This window comes from Heterodontus francisci, chromosome 6, assembly GCF_036365525.1.
Source record: "Heterodontus francisci isolate sHetFra1 chromosome 6, sHetFra1.hap1, whole genome shotgun sequence".
In the NCBI taxonomy this organism is placed as follows: domain Eukaryota; kingdom Metazoa; phylum Chordata; class Chondrichthyes; order Heterodontiformes; family Heterodontidae; genus Heterodontus; species Heterodontus francisci.
The window spans coordinates 1,575,663-1,597,334 of record NC_090376.1 but is presented as its reverse complement, the minus strand read 5'-3'; the positions used below and the strand labels follow the sequence as shown (position 1 = coordinate 1,597,334).

The following is a 21,672-nucleotide window of genomic DNA, read 5'->3' as shown; positions in this document are numbered from 1 at the left end:
TGGCCACAGGGGACTCATGTACTTGCTGCCTGCACCTACTGCTCCGCCTGGTGGTCACCCATCCCTTTTCTGCCTCTGCAGCCATTACCTGCGGTGTGACCACCTCTCTAAACGTGCTATCCACGACGTCCTCAACATCGCGGATGCTCCACAGTGAATCCACCCACAGCTCCAGCTCCGTAATGCGGGTAGTCAGAAGCTGCAGGAGGATACATTTCCTGCACACATGGTTGTCAGGGACACCGGAAGCATCCATGATTTCCCACAAAGTGCAGGAGGAGCGTATCACGGGGCTGAGCTCTCCTGTCATGACTTACCTTTAAATTAATTTAGTTACTCCCTATAAAAAAAACTAATTACACTAGGGATCTTGTTCTGCTCCAAACACGACCCAGTGCAATCTAAAGTCCATAATAAATTACTCAAATTTAAGTAGCACTAATCACCTTATCACTTGATGTTTTTTTTTTAAAAACTTTCCCCTTTTTAAGCAATTTAAATGCACTAACAGCTGTTACTGACCCAACCAATCACCTTGCAGAATTCCCGTGATGACACAAAGTTTTTTTTCCTCTGAGTCCCTGCGTGCGCTGAGAGACACAGGGAGCCTGCCGCTGCTCCGGATCAGGTCCCACGCAGGTCCGCCAGGCACCGCTCCGCTCTGCTCTCAGGTAATTGAATGAGGGCCTCGAGCCCCGCTCTTTATTTCCAGTCACCGCTCCGCTCCGCTCCCAGGTAATTGAATGAGGGCCTCGAGCCCCGCTCTTTATTTCCAATCACTGCTCCGCTCCGAGGTAATTGAATGCTGGCCTCGAGCCTCGAGCCCCGCTCTTTATTTCCAGCCTCTCCGCTCCGCTCTGCTCCCAGGTAATTGAATGAGGTCCTCAAGCCCCGCTCTTTATTTCCAGCCACTCCGCTCCGCTCTGCTCCCAGGTAAGTGAATGAGGGCCTCGAGCCCCGCTCTTTATTTCCAGTCGCCGCTCCGCTCCCAGGTAATTGAATGAGGGCCTCGAGCCCCGCTCTTTACTTAATAGAGACATACAAGATAATCAGAGGGTTAGATAGGGTGGATAGTGAGAGTCTTTTTCCTCGGATGAGGATGGCAAACACGAGGGGACATAGCTTTAAGTTGAGGGGTGAAAGATATAGGACAGATGTCAGAGGTAGTTTCTTTACGCAGAGAGTAGTAGGGGCGTGGAACGCCCTGCCTGCAACAGTAGTAGACTCGCCAACTTTAAGGGCATTTAAGTGGTCATTGGATAGACATATGGATGTAAATGGAATAGTGTAGGTCAGATGATCGGCGCAACATCGAGGGCCGAAGGGCCTGTACTGCGCTGTAATATTCTAATTCTAATTCTAATTCTAATTCTTTATTTCCTGCCACTCCGCTCCGATCTGCTCCCAGGTAAGTGAATGAGGGCCTCGAGCCCCGCTCTTTATTTCCAGCCACTCCGCTCTGCTCCCAGGTAAGTGAATGAGGGCCTCGAGCCCCGCTCTTTATTTCCAGCCACTCCGCTCTGCTCCCAGGTAAGTGAATGAGGGCCTCGAGCCCCGCTCTTTATTTCCAGCCACCGCTCCGCTCTGTTCCCAGGTAATTGAATGAGGTCCTCAAGCCCCGCTCTTTATTTCCAGCCACTCCGCTCCGCTCTGCTCCCAGGTAAGTGAATGAGGGCCTCGAGCCCCACTCTTTATTTCCAGTCGCCGCTCCGCTCCCAGGTAATTGAATGAGCCCCTCGAGCCCCGCTCTTTATTTCCAGTCACCGCTCCGCTCCGCTCCCAGGTAATTGAATGAGGGCCTCGAGCCCCGCTCTTTATTTCCAACCGCTCCGCTCCGCTCCCAGGTAAGTGAATGAGGGCCTCGAGCCCTGCTCTTTATTTCCAGCCGCCACTCCGCTCTGCTCCCAGGTAATTGAATGAGGGCCTCGAGCCCCGCTCTTTATTTCCAGCCACTCCGCTCCGCTCCCAGGTAAGTGAATGAGGGCCTCGAGCCCTGCTCTTTATTTCCAGCCGCCACTCCGCTCTGCTCCCAGGTAATTGAATGAGGGCCTCGAGCCCCGCTCTTTATTTCCAGCCTCTCCGCTCTGTTCCCAGGTAAGTGAATGAGGGCCTCGAGCCCCGCTCTTTATTTCCAGCCTCTCCGCTCCGCTCTGCTCCCAGGTAAGTGAATGAGGGCCTCGAGCCCCGCTCTTTATTTCCAGCCACTCCGCTCCGCTCTGCTCCCAGGTAATTGAATGAGGGCCTCGTGCCCCGCTCTTTATTTCCAGTCACCGCTTCACTCTGCTCCCAGGTAATTGAATGAGGGCCTCGAGCCCCGCTCTTTATTTCCAGTCACCGCTCCGCTCTGCTCCCAGGTAATTGAATGAGGGCCTCGAGCCCCGCTCTTTATTTCCAGTCTCCTCTCCGCTCTGCTCCCAGGTAAGTGAGTGAGGGCCTCAAGCCCCACCCTTTATTTCCAGCCTCTCCGCTCCGCTCTGCTCCCAGGTAATTGAATGAGAGCCTCGAGCCCCGCTCTTTCTTTCCAGCCTCGCCACTCTGCTCCCAGGTAAGTGAATGAGGGCCTCGAGCCCTGCTCTTTATTTCCAGCCACTCCGCTCCGCTCCCAGGTAATTGAATGAGGGCCTCGAGCCCCGCTCTTTATTTCCAGTCACCGCTCCGCTCTGCTCCCAGGTAATTGAATGAGGACCTTGAGCCCCGCTCTTTATTTCCAACCACTCCGCTCTGCTCCCAGGTAATTGAATGAGGACCTCGAGCCCCGCTCTTTATTTCCAGCCGCCGCTCCGCTCTGCTCCCAGGTAAGTGAATGAGGGCCTCGAGCCACGCTCTTTATTTCCAGTCACCACTCCGGATCAGATTCCACGCAGGTCTGCCAGCCGCCGCCCTGCTCCCAGGTGGATCCAAAAATATCCCCATCCTCAATGATGGGTGAGCCCAGCACATCAGTGTGAAAGAATAAGGCTGAAGCATTTTCAACAATCTTCAGATAGAAGTGCCGAGTTGATGATCCATCTCGACCTTCTCCTGAAGTCCCCAGCATCACAGATGCCAGTCTTCAGCCAATTTGATTCACTTAACGTGATATCAAGAAACAACTGAAGACACTGGATACTGCAAAGGCGATGGGCCCTGACAACATTCCGGCAATAGTACTGATGACCTGTGCTCCAGAACTTGCTGCGCCCCTTACCAAGCTGTTGCACTACAGCTACAACACTGGCATCGATCCGACAATGTGGAAAATTGCCCAGGTATGTCCTGTACACAAAATGTAGGACAAATCCAACCCGGCCAATTACCGCCCCATCAGCCTACTCTCAATCATCAGTAAAGTGATGGAAGGTGTCATCAACAGCGGCATTTGTTCAGCAATAACTTGCTCAGTGACCCTCAGTTTGGGTTCCGCCAGGGCCACTCAGCTCCTGAACACATTATAACCTTGGTTCAAACATGGACAAAAGAGCTGAACTCCAGAGGTGAGGTGAGAGTGACTGCCCTTGACATCAAGGCAGCATTTGACCGAGTATGGCATCAAAGAGCCCTAGCAAAACTGGAGTCAATGGGAATTGGGGGAAAACTCTCCACTGTTTGGAGTCATACCGAGCACAAAGGAAGATGGTTGTGGTTGTTGGAGGTCAATCATCTGAGCTCCAGGACATCACTGCAGGAGTTCCTCAGGGTAGTATCCTTGGCCCAAACATCTTCAGCTGCTTCATCAATGACCTTCCTTCAATCATAAGGTCAGAAGTGGGGATGTTCGCTGATGCTTGCACAATGTTCAGCACCATTCGCAACTCCTCAGATACTGAAGCAGTCCGTGTAGAAATTAAGCAAGACCTGGACAATATCCAGGCTTGGGCTGATAAGTGGCAAGTAAACTTCGCACCACACAAATGCCAGGCAATAACTATCTTTTTTTAAAATTCATTCATGGGATGTAGGCAGCACGGGCCAAGCCAGCATTTATTGCCAATCCCTAATCGCCCTGGAGAACAAAGAACAGTACACCACAGGAACAGGCCATTCGGCCCTCCAAGCCTGCGCCGATCTTGAAGCCTGCCTAAACTAAAACCTTCTGCACTTCCGGGGACCGTATCCCTCTATTCCCATCCTATTCATGTATTTGTCAAGATGCCTCTTAAACGTCGCTATCGTACCTGCTTCCACCACCTCCCGCGGCAGCAGGTTCCAGGCACTCACCACCCTCTGTGTAAAGAACTTGCCTCGCACATCCCCTCTAAACTTTGTCCCTCACCTTAAACCTATGTTCCCTAGTAACTGACTCTTCCACCCTGGGAAAAAGCTTCTGACTATCCACTCTGTCCATGCCACTCATAACTTTGTAAACCTCTATCATGTCACCCCTCCACCTCCGTCGTTCCAGTGAAGGTGGTAGTGAGCTGCCTTCTTGAACCACTGCAGTCCATGTGGGGTAGGTACACCCACAGTGCTGTTAGGAAGGGAGTTCCAGGATTTTGACCCAGCGACAGTGAAGGAACGGCGATATAGTTCCAAGTCAGGATGGTGTGTGACTTGGTGGGGAACTTGCAGGTGGTGGTGTTCCCATGTATTTGCTGCCCTTGTCCTTTTAGTTGGTAGAGGTCGCGGGTTTGGAAGGTGCTGTCGAAGGAGCCTTAGTGCATTGCATTTTGTAGATGGTACACATTGCTGCCACTATGCGTCGGTGGTGGAAGGAGTGAATGTTTGTAGATGGGGTGCCAATCAAGCGGGCTGCTTTGTCCTGGATGGTGTTAAGCTTCTTGAGTGTTGTTAGAGCTGCACCAATCCAGGCAAGTGGAGAGTATTCCATCACACTCCTGACTTGTGCCTTGTAGATGGTGGACAGGCTTTGGGGAGTCAGGAGGTGAGTTACTCGCCTCAGGATTCCTAGCCTCTGTCCTGCTCTTGTATCCACGGTATTTATATGGCTACTCCAGTTCAGTTTCTGGTCAATGGTAGCCCCTAGGATGTTGATAGTGGGGGATTCAGCGATGGTAATGGAAGGGCGTGGAAGGATTGGAGGCTCCGCTCACATTGATGGAGCTGACCGGTGCCCTCCATCAGCTCTCAAGGGGCAAATTCCCGGGACTGGATAGGCTGACTGTGGAGTTCCTCAGGGCATTCCCAGAGGACTGGTCTGTCGGTCACCTTTCACTCCCTCGATCAGGAGAAGGCGTTTGACAGGGTAGATCACGAATACCTTTTCGGAACTCTGCGCACTTTCAGACTCAGGCTGCATTTTGTGGCCCGGGTCCAACTTTTATACAACGCCGCAGAGTGTCTGGTCAAAGTTAATGGGTCCTTGACGGTGCCCCTTCGCTTTGGGAGAGGAGTGCGTCAGGGATGCCCCAAGTCCGGCCAATTGTTTACCATCTGTGTGCTGCTGTTCCTGTGCCTGCTTCGCAGGAGATTGACTGGATTGGCTCTGCGCGAGCCGGCCATGCGGGTCTTCCTCTCGGCTTATGCCGATGACGTGCTCCTCGCGGTCACAAATCCCGTTGACTTGTGGAGGATGCGCGACTGCCAGCAGACCTTTTCTGCCGCGACCTCCGCGAGTTCCGAAGAAGGGTCACTGACCCGAAACGTTAACTCTGCTTCTCTTTTCACAGATGCTGCCAGACCTGCTGAGTGGTTCCAGCATTTCTTGTTTTTATTTCAGATTTCCAGCATCCGCAGTATTTTGCTTTTATTACAGGAATAAAGAAGTCTTGCTACAATTGTACGTGGTTTTGTTGAGATCACATCTGGAGTACAGTGCGCAGTTTTGGTCTCCACATTGAAGAAAGGATATACTTGCATTGGAGACAGTACAGCGAAGGTTCACTTTTTTTTTCACTGCAGCAGCTTTTTCGGGAGCAGAGAGTGCGAGCGAGTGAGCAGCTGGGAAGGTCAGTTTAAAGTAAACTTAATTTCCTTTTGTTTTCGGCGGAGACCAGGGGGCTGCTGGGTAAGTAAAACCCTATATATTTGGGCCGTTTCTGAACCCGAGACCTGTAGTATGTCCCACCCGCCCTCCTCCTCCAACCAAAAAAAAAAGGACTCGGTGGTGTGTAGATAAGGTAAGGCTTTTTCTATTTCTCTTTTTTTTTATCGTGTGATTGGTAAAAAACTTTTCGTTCCTTTTTCATTTAACTAAGTTTAAGCTTAAGATTAAAAATGGCAGGAGATCTCAGACCCGTGTTATGCTCCTCTTGCTCAATGTGGGAGCTCAGGGACACGGCTGATGTCCCTGACTCCTTCACGTGCTGCAAGTGTGTCCAGCTGCAGCTCTTGTTAGACCGTATGATGGCTCTGGAGCTGCCGATGGACTCACTTTGGATCATCCGCGATGCTGAGGTCGTGGATAGCACGTTTAGCGAATTGGTCACACCGCAGATTAGGATTGCTGAGGGAGAAAGGGAATGGGTGACCAAAAGGCAGAGAAAGAGCAGGAAGGCAGTGCAGGTGTCCCCTGCGGTCATCTCCCTCCAAAACAGGTATACCGTTTTGGATACTGTTGAGGGAGATGGCTCACCAGGGGAAGGCAGCAGTAGCCAGGTTCATGGCACCGTGGCTGGCTCTGCTGTTCAGAAGGGCAGGAAAAAGAGTGGAAGGGCTATAGTCATAGGGGATTCGATTGTAAGGGGAGTAGATAGGCGGTTCTGTGGTCAAAAACGAGACTCCCGAATGGTATGTTGCCTCCCAGGTGCACGGGTCAGGGATGTCTCAGATCGGCTGCAGAACATTCTGAAGGGGGAGGGTGAACAGCCAGTTGTCGTTGTGCACATAGGCACCAATGATATAGGTAAAAAAAGGGATGAGGTCCTACAAGCAGAATTTAGGGAGTTAGGAGCCAAGTTAAAAAGTAGGACCTCAGAGGTAGTAATCTCAGGATTGCTACCAGTGTCACGTGATAGTCAGAGTAGAAATGAAAGAATTGTCAGGGTGAATGCGTGGCTTGAGAGATGGTGCAGGAGGGAGGGGTTCAGATTTTTGCGACATTGGGACCGGTTCTGGGGGAGGTGGGACGATTACAAATTGGACGGTCTACACCTGGGCCGGACTGGAACCAATGTCCTTGGGGGTGCTTTTGCTAACGCTGTTGGGGAGGGTTTAAACTAATGTGGCGGGGGATGGGAACCGAATGAGGTCAGTAGAGAGTAAGGATGTAGTAACTAAAGCCTGTAAGGAACTAGATAATGAAGTCAGCATGACTAAGGGAAAGAGTAGGCAGGGAGCAGATGATGAAAGCAAAGGGACTGGTGGTCTGAGGTGTATTTGTTTTAATGCAAGAAGTGTAGTAGGTAAGGCAGATGAACTTAGGGCTTGGATTAGTACCTGGGAGTATGATGTTATTGCTATTACTGAGACTTGGTTAAGGGAGGGGCATGATTGGCAACTAAATATCCCAGGATACCGATGCTTCAGGCGGGATAGAGAGGGAGGTAAAAGGGGTGGAGGCGTTGCATTACTGGTCAAAGAGTCAAAGAGGATATCACAGCTGTGCTGAAGGAAGGCACTATGGAGGACTCGAGCTGTGAGGCAATATGGGCAGAAATAGGAAGGGTGCGGTAATGTTGGGGCTGCACTACAGGCCTCCCAACAGCGAGCATGAGATCGAGGTACAAATATGTAAACAGATTATGGAAAGCTGTAGGAGCAACAGGGTGGTGGTGATAGGAGATTTTAATTTTCCCAACATTGACTGGGATTCACTTAATGTTAGAGGTCTAGATGGAGCAGAATTTGTAAGGAGCATCCAGGAGGGTTTTCTAGAGCAGTATGTAAATAGTCCAACTCGGGAAGGGGCCATACTGGACCTGGTGTTGGGGAATGAGCAAGGCCAGGTGGTTGACGTTTCAGCAGGTGACTACTTTGGGAATAGTGATCACAATTCCGTAAGTTTTAGAATACTCATGGACAAAGACGAGAGTGGTCCTAAAGGAAGAGTGCTAAATTGGGGGAAGGCCAACTATACCAAAATTCAGCAGGAGCTGGGGAATGTAGATTGGGAGCAGCTGTTTGAAGGTAAATCCACATTTGATATGTGGGAGGCTTTTAAAGAGAGGTTGATTAGCGTGCAGGAGAGACATGTTCCTGTGAAAATGAGGGGTAGAAATGGCAAGATTAGGGAACCATGGATGACAGGTGAAATTGTGAGACTAGCTAAGAGGAAAAAGGAAGCAGACATAAGGTCTAGGCGGCTGAAGAAAGACGAAGCTTTGAAAGAATATCGGGATTGTAGGCACAATCTGAAACGAGGAATTAAGAGGGCTAAAAGGGGTCATGAAATATCTTTAGCAAACAGGGTTAAGGAAAATCCCAAAGCCTTTTATTCATATATAAGGAGCAAGAGGGTAACTAGAGAAAGGATTGGCCCACTCAATGACAAAGGAGGAAAGTTATGCGTGGAGTCAGAGAAAATGGGTGAGATTCTAAACGAGTACTTTGCATCGGTATTCACCGAGGAGAGGGACATGACGAATGTTGAGGTTAGGGACAGATGTTTGATTACTCTAGGTTAAGTCGGCATAAGGAGGGAGGAAGTGTTGGGTATTCTAAAAGGCATTAAGGTGGACAAGTCCCCAGGTCCGGATGGAATCTATCCCAGGTTACTGTGGGAAGCGAGAGAGGAAATACTTGGGGCCTTAACAGATATCTTTGCAACATCCTTAAACACGGGGGAGGTCCCGGAGGACTGGAGAATTGCTAATGTTGTCCCCTTGTTTAAGAAGGGTAGCAGGGATAATCCAGGTAATTATAGACCGGTGAGTCTGACGTCAGTGGTAGGGAAGCTGCTGGAGAAGATACTGAGGGATAGGATCTATTCCCATTTGGAAGAATTCTTTGAGGAAGTGACAAAGTTGATTGATGAGGGAAGGGCTGTAGATGTCATATACATGGACTTCAGTAAGGCGTTTGATAAGGTTCCCCATGGTAGGCTGATGGAGAAAGTGAAGGCGCATGGGGTCCAAGGTGTACTAGCTAGATGGATAAAGAACTGGCTGGGTAACAGGAGACAGAGAGTAGCAGTGGAAGGGAGTTTCTCAAAATGGAGAGGTGTGACCAGTGGTGTTCCACAGGGATCCGTGCTGGGACCACTGTTGTTTGTGATATACATAAATGATTTGGAGGAAAGTATTGGTGGTCTGATTAGCAAGTTTGCAGACGACACTAAGATTGGTGGAGTAGCAGATACTGAAGGGGACTGTCAGAGAATACAGCAGAATATAGATAGACTGGAGAGTTGGGCAGAGAAATGGCAGATGGAGTTCAATCAGGGCAAATGCGAAGTGATGCATTTTGCAAGATCCAATTCAAGAGTGAACTATACAGGAAATGGAAAGGTCCTGGGGAAAATTGATGTACAGAGAGATTTGGGTGTTCAGGTCCATTGTTCCCTGAAGGTGGCAACGCAGGTCAATAGAGTGGTCAAGAAGGCATACGGCATGCTTTCCTTCATCGGACGGGGTATTGAGTACAAGAGTTGGCAGGTCATGTTACAGTTGTATAGGACTTTGGTTCGGCCACATTTGGAATACTGCGTGCAGTTCTGGTCGCCACATTACCAAAAGGATGTGGATGCTTTGGAGAGGGTGCAGAGGAGGTTCACCAGGATGTTGCCTGGTATGGAGGGCGCTAGCTATGAAGAGAGGTTGAGTAGATTAGGATTATTTTCATTAGAAAGACGGAGGTTGAGGGAGGACCTGATTGAGGTGTACAAAATCATAAGAGGTATAGACAGAGTGGATAGCAAGAAGCTTTTACTCCAGAGTGGGGGATTCAATTACAAGGGGACACGAGTTCAAAGTGAAAGGGGAAAAGTTTAGGGGGGGTATGCGTGGAAATTTCTTTACGCAGAGGGTGGTGGGTGCATGGAACGCATTGCCAGCGGAGGTGGTAGACGCGGGCACGATAGCGTCTTTTAAGATGTATCTAGACAGACACATGAATGGGCAGGAAGTAAAGAGATACAGACCCTTAGAAAATAGGCGACAGGTTTAGATAGAGGATTTGGATTGGCGTAGGCTTGGAGGGCCGAAGGGCCTGTTCCTGTGCTGTAATTTTCTTTGTTCTCTTTGTTCTTTGATCAATTGGGAGAAATGTTCCGGACTCCTGGTGGGTCAGTGGCGGGTGGACTCCCTGCCAGAGGAGTTGACACCTTTTGCGTGGAGCACCACTCACCTCCTCTATCTGGGAGTCCACCTTAGCCCCGCTGAGGAAGCCTGGCCGGCAAACTGGCAGGAGTTGGAGGCAAAAGTCACCACTTGGCTGGGGCACTGGACAGGACTGCTCAGAGTGCTTTCCTACAGGGGCCGAGCGCTAGTCAGAAACCTCAGTGGTGTAGTACCGGTTGGTCATTTTGGCCCCGTCCCCTGCATTTGCCACCAAGATCCAGAAGAAACTCAGATTTCTTCTGGGACAAGAGGAAACACTAGGTCTCTGCTGCGGTCCTGAGTCTCCCGATCGAGGAGGGCAGCCAGTCGCTGGTGTGCATCCGCACCCAGGCTGCGACTCTCCGCCTTCGGACCCTGCAGAGATACCTGTACGTCGAGCGTCCTCCCAGATGGTTTGCACTGGCGGCGTTCACTGCCTTCAAGACGACATGCAGCTCCCGGCGGAGACCGTTAGCCGCGCCTCTCAGGGGGAGTTGCCCATCTTTTACCGGGATCTATTCCAAGTCTGGAACATGGTCGCCTCCAGTCAGGGCATTCCCATGCTGGCGGAGGAGAGCGCCTCGGCTGTCCAGGCGGCCAACTCCGGGGTCGGACCGGCGAGCGGAGGAGTAGCCAAAGCCCCCGGGACGCCCCTCACTGCAGGTGGCGAGGTGGCTTGGGAGAGCTGACCCCCGCTCGGCCAGAAATGCTCATCGGACCCAGGCCCCGAAACCCTCCTCGGGAGCCTGTCCCACACAACCCAAGCTGCCTCTCGGAAATGCCCTCCATGCCATTCCAATCAGCACGGAGGGGTTTCCTGTCTGGGCTGCTCCTGCACACTCTCCACTTCCTTGCCCTCGTCAGCTGGCCGGACTCGCCCTGGCAGTCCGTGTTGCCATCTGGCGGCAAAGGGAAACCCTGATGGAGGTCTCTCTACGCGGGAGTCCTCCCCCTTTACATTGGGGACCTGGGGTGGAGGGTGCTGCACGGGGCAGTCCTGTGCAATAGACTTTTAATTAGATTCACGGACTCCCAGGCTGCTGGTAATTTCTGCGGCCTGGACGAGTCCGTGTTCCACGTTTATATGGAGTATGCGAGGTTGCAGCCCCTGAGTATCTGAAGGGGCTGCTCCTCAAATTCTGGCTGTACTTCAGTCCCACGCTCCTGATCTTTGGGCACCCGGTGCAGAGGGGCGTGGGCCGGGAGGAGGATCTCCTCGTCTGTCTGCTCCTGGGCCTGGCCAATGTGGCAATTCACAGGTCCAGGCTGCGGGCCATCGGGGGGTCCGTCCTCCCCGATTGCCTGCCCCTCTTCTGTGGTTACATTCGCGCCCGGGTGTCCCTGGAGAAGGAGCATGCGGTGTCCGCCGGTACGCTTGAGGCCTTCCGCGACCGGTGGGCACCACGGACTGGAGTGCATCATTGACGCCGAGAATGGCATTTTAATTTGAGTTTTTGGTTTATTTATCTTAATAAAGTTATTTAAAAAATATGTACTTAAAGGGGGTCTGAGGAATAAAGTCCACCTTCAAAAGAAAAAAAAAGGGTTAGATACAGAGTAAAGCTCTCCCTACACTGTTCGAATCTCTGGAATGGGACTTGAACCCATGACCTTTGATCCAGAGGCACGGCTGACATGTGGAAGATGATTGTTACAAACACGGAACCATTTCCTTTCAGATTTGATGAGTGATGAGATTGAGGACTCACCGTGTGAAGGTCTTCCGCAGGAGGTAGTTTCTGAAGAACGGGACGTATGTCAGCGCTCGCCATAGCATCGCCTCTCGCTGCCATTCTCCGAGGGTCATCACTTCTGACCCCAGGCTGGGGGAGACGAACAAGACTCCAAATGTGGAGAATACGTAGTGCTCAGAATCCAGTTTGTCCTTGGAGACCACAATGAGATCGTATGGCCTGGGTCAAAAGAGGGAGAGGGGAGGTTACAAGACGGTGTGGTAAATTGACTGACTGACCTGCATGCAGCATCAGCACTTGGCACTAGCTCATTATCCACCTCTTTGCCAGTTCCATCGGAATCCCTCAGGACCCTCACATCAGTGGCCAGACATGTAAGACTTCAGAAAGTGTCAACAGGCTATTCACCCATGTGGAGCATCACAGCTGACCTTGATTTTCCCCTCGCCCGCTGGCACGTTCTGCTGATTTGGAGCAGTATCCCAGCTGGATTACTTGGCACCCTCCCCGGCTTGGCATAATCAGCTAAATGAAACCACAACGATCTCTGAGGTCACCTGGGTGGGGTTGGGATCAGACTGTGCACTCTGCGTTACTTTGGGCAGTGTTAGTCCCCACTGAGGAGTGGGGTGAGGGAATGGGTGGTGATTCCGGATAATCAGGGTTTCAAGAAAAGAGCAACAGGTTGGGACTAATTGAACAGCACTTTCAAAGAGCTGACACAGGCAGAATGGGCCCAATGGCCTCCTTCTATGCTGTAAGATTCGATGACAAACACAAAATATTAAAAACATAAATTCATGTTTATAAATTACAAATTAATTGTGAATGGAGACTCTGTTGTCCAGTAACCAGTTATTTGCTTTCTTACTCCCTCTTTGTCAATACCTGAACTGCTGGCTTGGCCTGACATTCAAGTAGTAGAATTTAGTTTTGCCCAAGTGGCTGTACTTGGCCAGCATTTCCACTGCTGCTTCGCCAGTCCCAGGCTGGGACACCAGCCAGTCACCTCTCCTCAGCTCAGGCAGATCTGTCATCAGCGTTTCATCAGGGAACTCGCTGGAAAAAGAAATAGTGCCCGTAAATATTGACACGTCCCCCCGATAAGACCGACACGTCCCCGTGAATACGGACCACACTCCCCGTGAATGGAAATGGAATTCAACCTGGAGAAGTGTGAGGTGATGCATTTGGGGAGGTCAAACAAGGCAAAGGAAAATACTGAGAAGTGTAGAGGAAGTGAGGGACCTTGGAGTGAATGTCCACAGATCCCTGAAGGTAGCAGTACAGGTCGATAAAGTGGTTAAGAAGGCATATGGAATCCTTTCCTTTATTAGCCGAGGTATAGAATATAAGTGCAGTGAGGTTATGCTGGAACTGTATAAATCATTGGTTAGGCCACAACTTGAGTACTGTGTGCAGTTCTGGTCACCTCATTCCAGAAAGGATGTAATTGCACTAGAGAGAGTACAGAGGAGATTTACGAGGATGTTGCCAGGACTGGAAAAATGCAGCTATGAGGAAAGATCGGATAGGCTGAGGTTGTTCTCCTTGGAACAGAGAAGACTGAGGGGAGATCTGATTGAAATGTACAAAATTGTAAATTGGGCCTGAATAGAGTGGAGGTGAAGGGTCTATTCACCTTAGCAGAGAGGTCAGTGATGAGGGGGCATAGATTTAAAGTGATTGGTAGAAAGATTAGAGGGGAGATGAGGAAAATCTTTTTCACCCAGAGGGTGCTGGGGGTCTGGAATTCACTGCCTGAAAGGGTAGTTGAGGCAGAAACCCTCAACTCATTCAAAAGGAGTCTGGATATGCACCTCAAGTGCTGTAATCTGCAGGGCCACGGACCAAATGCTGGAAGGTGGGATTAGAATAGGTGGATCGTTTTTTGGCCTGCACAGACACGATGGGCCAAGTAGCCTCTTTCTATACCTTAAACTTTCTATGATTCTATGAATACTGACACACTACCAGAACTACAATAACATCTTGCATTCACATAGCACCTTTAATCCAGTAAAACGTCCCTAGATGCTTCACAAGGGCATTATTAGACAGAATTTGACACTGAGCTACATAAGGAGATATTAGGCCAGATGACCAAATGCTTGGTCTAAGAGGTAGATGAATGCGTGGCTGGAGAAATGGTGCAGGAGTGAGGGATTTAGATTCCTGGGACATTGGAACTGGCTCTGGGAAAGGTGGGACCTGTACAAGCATGACAGGTATCACCCAGGCAAGACCGGAACTGATTAGTGCTGGTGCTGTTGGGGAGGATTTAAACTAGAATGGCAGGGGGATGGGAACCTGAGCAGGGAGAATGAGGAGGAGGAAACAAGAACAAAGAACAAAGAACAAAGATAATTACAGCACAGGAACAGGCCCTTCGGCCCTCCAAGCCTGCGCCGATCCAGATCCTCTCTCTAAACATGTCGCCTATTTTCTAAGCTTCTGTATCTCTTTTCTTCCTGCCCATTCATGTATCTGTCTAGATACATCTTAAAAGACTCCATCGTGCCCGCATCTACCACCTCCGCTGGCAATGCGTTCCAGGTGCCCACCACCCTCTGCGTAAAGAACTTTCCACGCATATCCCCCCTAAACTTTTCCCCTTTCACTTTGAACTCGTGTCCTCTAGTAATTGAAACCCCCACTCTGGGAAAAAGCTTCTTGCTATCCACCCTGTCTATACCTCTCATGATTTTGTACACCTCAATCAGGTCCCCCCTCAACCTCCGTCTTTCTAATGAAAATAATCCTAATCTACTCAACCTCTCTTCATAGCTAGCGCCCTCCATACCAGGCAACATCCTGGTGAACCTCCTCTGCACCCTTTCCAAAGCATCCACATCCTTTTGATAATGTGGCGACCAGAACTGTACGCAGTATTCCAAATGTGGCCGAACCAAAGTCCTATACAACTGTAACATGACCTGCCAACTCTTGTACTCGATGCCCCGTCCGATGAAGGAAAGCATGCCGTATGCCTTCTTGACCACTCTATTTACCTGCGTTGCCACCTTCAGGGAACAGTGGACCTGAACACCCAAATCTCTCTGGACATCAATTTTCCCCAGGACTTTTCCATTTACTGTATAGTTCACTCTTGAATTGGATCTTCCAAAATGCATCACCTCGCATTTGCCCTGATTGAACTCCATCTGCCATTTCTCTGCCCAACTCTCCAATCTATCTATATTCTGCTGTATTCTCTGACAGTCCCCTTCACTATCTGCTACTCCACCAATCTTAGTGTCGTCTGCAAATTTGCTAATCAGTCCACCTATACTTTCCTCCAAATCATTTATGTATATCACAAACAACAGTGGTCCCAGCACGGATCCCTGTGGAACACCACTGGTCACACGTCTCCATTTTGAGAAACTCCCTTCTACTGCTACTCTCTGTCTCCTGTTGCCCAGCCAGTTCTTTATCCATCTAGCTAGTACACCTTGGACCCCAAGCGCCTTCACTTTCTCCATCAGCCTGCCATGGGGAACCTTATCAAGCGCCTTACTGAAGTCCATGTATATGACATCGACAGCCCTTCCGTCATCAATCAACTTTGTCACTTCCTCAAAGAATTCTATTAAGTTGGTTAGACATGACCTTCCCTGCACAAAACCATGTTGCCTATCACTGATGAGCCCATTTTCTTCCAAATGGGAATAGATCCTATCCCTCAGTATCTTCTCCAGCAGCTTCCCTACCACTGACGTCAGGCTCACCGGTCTATAATTACCTGGATTATCCCTGCTACCCTTCTTAAACAAGGGGACAACATTAGCAATTCTCCAGTCCTCCGGGACCTCACCCGTGTTTAAGGATGCTGCAAAGATATCTGTTAAGGCCCCAGCTATTTCCTCTCTCGCTTCCCTCAGTAACCTGGGATAGATCCCATCCGGACCTGGGGACTTGTCCACCTTAATGCTCTTTAGAATACCCAACACTTCCTCCCTCCTTATGCCGACTTGACCTAGAGTAATCAAACATCTGTTCCTAACCTCAACATCCGTCATGTCCCTCTCCTCGGTGAATAGGATAGAAACGAAAGACAGGAAACAAAAAGTCAAAAGTGGAAGGCATAGAAATCCAGGGCAAGAAACAAATAGGGCCATAGTGTGAAATAATGCCAAGATGACTAAGAATGTTAAAAAGACAAGCCTAAAGGCATTGTGTCTCAATATGCGGAGTATTCGCAATAAGGTAGGCGAATTAACCGCACAAATAGATGTAAATGGATACGATATAGTTGTGATTACGGAGACATGGCTGCAGGGTGACCAGGATGGGAACGGAACATCCAGGGGTATTCAATATTTAGCAAGGACAGGCAGAAATGGAAAGGAGGTGGAGTAGCGTTATTGATAAAAGAGGAAATCAACACAATAGTGAGGAAGGGTATTAGCTCACAGAATCCTGAGGTGGAATCTTTATGGGTGGAGCTAAGAAACACCAAGGGGCAGAAAATGTTGGTGGGGGTTATACCTAGCACAAAGGAAGATGGTTGTGGTTATTGGAGGTCAATCATCTGAGCTCCAGGACATCACTGCAGGAGTTCCTCAGGGTAGTGTCCTAGGCCCAACCATCTTCAGTTGCTTCATCAATGACCTTCCTTCAATCATAAGGTCAGAAGTGGGGATGTTCGCTGATGATTGCACAATGTTCAGCACCATTCGCGACTCCTCAAGTACTGTAGCAGTCCTTGTAGAAATGCAGCAAGACCTGGACAATATCCAGGCTTGGGCTGAGAAGTGGCAAGTAACATTTGCACCACACAAGTGCCAAGCAATGACCATCTCCAACAAGAGAGAATCTAACCATCTCCCCTTGACATTCAATGGCATTACCATCGCTGAATCCCCCACTATCAACATCCTAGGGGCTACCATTGACCAGAAACTGAACTGGAGTAGCCATATAAATACCGTAGCTACAAGAGCAGGTCAGAGGCTAGGAATCCTGAGGCGAGTAACTCACCTCCTGACTCCCCAAAGCCTGTCCACCATCTACAAGGCACAAGTCAGGAGTGTGATGGAATACTCTCTACCTGCCTGGATGGGTGCAGCTCCAACACTCAAGAAGCTCGACACCATCCAGAACAAAGCAACCCACTTGATTGGCACCCCATCTACAAACATTCACTCCCTCCACCACCGACGCACAGTGGCAGCAGTGTGTACCATCTACAAGATGCACTGCAGCAACGCACCAAGGCTCCTTAGACAGCACCATCCAAACCTGCGAGCTCTACCACCTCGAAGGACAAGAGCAGCAGATGCATGGGAACATTACCACCTGCAAGTTCCCGTCCAAGCCACACACCATCCTGACTTGGAACTATATCGCCGTTCCTTCACTGTCGCTGGGTCAAAACCCTGGAACTTCCTTCCGAACAGCACCGTGGGTGTACCTACCTCACATGGACTGCAGCGGTTCAAGAAGGCAGCTCACCACCACCTTCTCAAGGGCAATTAGGGACGGGCAATAAATGCTGGCCTGGCCAGCGATGCCCACATCCCATGAATAAATTTTTTAAAAAATTCTGACCAACAGCAGTGGTGAAGTAGAGGATAGCATTAACCAAGAAATTAGAGACGCATGCAATAAGGGTGCAACTGTAATTATGGGTGAATTTAATCTACATATAGATTGGGCAAACCAAATTAGCAATAATACTGTAGAGGACGAATTCCTGGAGTGCGTACGTGATGGTCTTTTGTAGCAATATGTTGAGGAACCAACTAGAGAACATGCCATCCTAGACTGGGTATTGTGTAATGAGAAATGATTAGATAACAATCTTGTTGTGCAGGGTCCCCTATGGAAGAGCGACCATAGCATGATAGAATTCTTCATTCAGATGGAGAGTGAGAGTTGCTTCCAAGACTAGGGTCCTGAATCTAAATAAAAGAAACTACGAAGGTTTGAGGCGCGAGTTGGCTATGATAGTTTGGGGAACGTTACTTAAAGGGTTGACAGTGGATAGGCAATGGCTACCATTTGCAGGGCGCATGGATGAATTACAACAATTGTTCATTCCTGTTTGGCTCAAAAATAAAACAGGAAGGATGGCTCAACCGTGGCTTACAAAAGAAATTAGGGATAGTATTAGATCCAAGGAGGAGAAATATAAAATGGCCAGAACAAGCAGCAAACCTGAGGATTGGGAGCAGTTTAGAATTCAACAAAGGAGGACAAAGGGATTGATTAAGAAGGGCAAAATAGAGTATGACAATAAGCTTGCAGAGAACATAAAAACTGACTGTAAAAGCTTCTATAGATATGTGAAGAGAAAAAGATTAGTGAAGAGAAAAAGATTAGTGAAGAGAAATGTGGGTCCCTTACAGTCAGAAACAAGGGAATTTATTATGGGGAACAAAGAAATGACAGACCAATTAAATACATTCTTTGGTTCTGTCTTCACAAAGGAGGACACAAATTACCTCCCACAAATCTTGGGGAACATAGGGTCTAGTGAGAAGGAGGAACTGTATAAAATCAGTATTAGTAGGGAAATGGTGTTAGGGAAATTGATGGGATTGAAGGCCAATAAATCCCCAGGGCCTGATAATCTACATCCCAGAGTACATAATGAAGTGGCCCTAGAAATAGTAGATGCTTTGCTGGTCATTTTTCAAAATTCTATAGACCCTGGAACAGTTCCAATGGATTGGAGGGTAGCTAATGTAACCACACTATTTAAAAAAGGAGGCAGAGAGGAAACAGGGAATTAAAGACCGGTTAGCCTGGCATCAGTAGTGGGGAAAATGCTAGAGTCCATTATAGAAGATGTAATAGCAGAGCACTTGGAAAACAATGACATTATCGGACAAAGTCAACATGGATTTACGAAAGGGAAATCATGCTTGACAAATCTACTGGAATTTTTTGAGGATGTAACTTGTAGAATAGATAAGGGAGAACCAGTAGATGTGGTGTATTTGGACTTTCAGAAGGCTTTCAATAAGGTCCCACATAAGAGATTAGCATGTAAAATTAAAGCACATGGGATTGGGGGTAACGTACTGACGGATAGAGAACTGGTTGGCAGACAGGAAACAAAGAGTAGGAATAAATGGGTCCTTTTCCGAGTGGCAGGCAGTGACTAGTGAGGTACTGCAGGGATCAGTACTAGGACCCCAGCTATTCACAATATATACTAATGATATAGATGAGGGAATTAAATGTAATATCTCCAGGTTTGCAGATGACACAATGCTGGGTGGGAGTGTGAGCTGTGAGGAGGATGCAGAGAAGCTCCAGTGTGATTTGGATAGGTTGACTGAGTGGGCAAATACATGGCAGATGCAGTATAATGTGGATAAATGTGAGGTTATCCACTTTGGTGGCAAAAACAGAAAGGCAAATTATTATCTGAACATGGATAGATTGGGAAAGGGGGAGGTGCAGCGAGACCTGGGTGTCCTTGTGCACCAGTCGCTGAAAGTAAGCATGCAGGTGCAGCAGGCAGTTAGGAAGGCAAATGGTATGTTGGCCTTCATAGTGAGAGGATTCGAGTACAGGAGCAAGGATGTCTTGCTGCAATTACACAAGGCCTTGGTGAGACCACATCTGGAGTATTGTGTGCAGGTTTGGTCTCCTTATCTGAGGAAGGATGTTCTTGCTATGAAGGGAGTGCAGCGAAGGTTCACCAGACTGATTCCTGGGATGGCAGAACTGACGTATGAAGAGAGATTGGGTCGATTAGGCTTGTATTCACTAGAGTTTAGAAGAATGAGAGGGGATCTCATAGAAATCTACAAAATTCTAACAGGACTGGACAGACTAGATGCAGGAAGGATGTTCCTGATGGCGGGGGAGTCCAGGACCAGGGGTCACAGTCTAAGGATAAGGGGTAAGCCATTTAGGGATGAGATGAGGAAGGATTTCTTCACCCAGAGAGTGGTGAACCTGTGGAATTCTCTACCACAGAAAGCAGTTGAGGCCAAATCATTAAATATATTCAAGAAAGAGTTAGATATAGTTCTTAGGGCTAACGGGATCAAGGGATATGGGGGGAAAGCGGGAACAGGGTACGGAGTTTGGATGATCAGCTGTGATCGTATTGAATGGTGGTGCAGGCTTGAAGGGCCAAATGGCCTACTCCTGCTCCTATTTTCTATGTTTCTATGTTTTAAGGTGTGTCTTAAAGGCAGAAGGAGAGGTGGAGGTGTATTCCTGGGCTTGGGTCGAGAAAACTGAAGGCACAGATGCCAGTGAAGAAGAGATTAAAATCAAGGATGAGCAAGGGGTCAGAATTAGAGGAGTGCAGAGATCTCAGAGGGTTGTGGAGCTGGAGGAGGTTACAGATAGCGAGAGGCAAGGAGGCCCTGGAGGAGATTACAGAGATAGGGAAGACTGAGGCCTTGGAGGGATTTGAAAACAAGGGAGACGATTTGAAAAATAAAAGATGATCCTTAACTGCCAGCAATGAAGGTCAGTGAGGACAGGGGCTAATGGGTGAATGGGAATTAATGTGAGTTGGGACACAGGAAGCAGAGGTTTGGATGATGTCAAGTCTATGGAGGGTAGAACGTGAGAATCCAGCCAGGAGCGCATTGGAATGGTCAGATTTAGCGGTAACAAATGGATGAATGAGGGTTTAATTGATCTCTTTGAGAGCAGGTGGGACGTGGAAGACTGAGGATTTGTACATGAGCAGACAAGAATGACCTAAAATAAAAGCAAAATACTGCGAATGCTGGAAATCTGAAATAAAAGCAGAAAGTGCTGGAAATACTCAGCAGGTCAGGCAGCATCTGTGGAGAGAAACAGAGTTAATGTTTCAGGTCTGTGACTGAGGCGAGAATTACCTTTCTGTTTTCTTGTAGATTGTGTGAGCTTGAGTCGGCTTGGAGCTGACTCCATTCAAGTTGACTTGGAATGCCTTGGACATGAGTCCCAGCTTTGTTTGCCAGGCAGCTTCCAGCTGTGCAGTGCTGGCCCCGATAACAGACACTGAGTGATGGAGTTCAGCAATCGACAGTAGCTTCTGGCCATAGAATTCCTGCAGGCCATCACGGCCTCGCTCCAGGACAAAAGGACTGGGCCGAGTGGCAAAGTGGGGCAACTGGGCGAGGGAAAGGGGCTCTTTTGCAAGGGGGGGCAGATGAAGGCAGGTGTCAATGCGTGCTGTGTCAGGCTTCCTGTTCCCTTCGTACAGAGGGGAAGAGTCCCTGGGGAAGGCTTTGGCCATCGCCCCCAGGATGTCGATCTCAGAGAGCTTCGCCCGGTTCATCTCGTAGTGATAATAGACGCTCTCCAGGTGACGCAGAAGCTGCGGTTTGCCACGCAGGTGATCACGGTACTGTGCGGTCAGACGTAAAACCTCATACAGGTAGCGCCATGAGCTTCGCCTGTTTGTCTGCACAACAGTGATGAAGGTATTTATCAGTTCAGCCACCAACAGATCAATGTCCGGACCGTCAGGCTTCCTGTTCTTCCGAATTCTGCTACTCAGCCGTTGGCGGATGCTGAGAGCCCAGGTGGAAGCTCGGTCACAGGGGTCTCGCCCGTCCATGGAAGCACTCGCTGAAAGACAGTCACACTTTACTTCTCATCATAAAAGCTCATCTCATCCTAAAAAAAAACCCATCCTTTAAACCCTCCCTCCATTTCAGCATACACCCTCCCAGTATACCCATTATCTGCCCATCCTGCCACCTGCCTATGTCTTGCACAATTAATTTGCCATCATTCCCGAAGTTGGTGTCAGTTAATCTCAATATTGTGGAAAAGTCAAGAAAGTTTTCGATCCTAAAACCCCAGGGAACTCTCTGCAATTGTGAGTAATGGGAAACACGCATAAAGGCCTCCACCCCTCACCCACCCAAGCTTCT

General features: G+C 49.1%; 1 protein-coding gene across 1 annotated transcript in view; it reads right to left on the bottom strand.

Annotated features, from left to right (window-relative positions):
* Positions 1 to 20,725, bottom strand: part of LOC137371058 (dynein heavy chain domain-containing protein 1) — a 373,825-nt gene extending 353,100 nt beyond the window's left edge. Inside the window, exons 1-3 of the mRNA XM_068032957.1 lie at positions 20,647 to 20,725; positions 12,716 to 12,886; positions 11,843 to 12,046 (exon numbers count right to left, since the gene is read on the bottom strand). Of these exons, the coding sequence (XP_067889058.1) occupies positions 11,843 to 12,046; positions 12,716 to 12,864 (353 nt within the window). The 5' untranslated portion in view covers positions 12,865 to 12,886; positions 20,647 to 20,725. The remainder of the gene's footprint in view (positions 1 to 11,842; positions 12,047 to 12,715; positions 12,887 to 20,646) is intronic.
* Between the last annotated feature and the right edge of the window lie 947 nt (positions 20,726 to 21,672).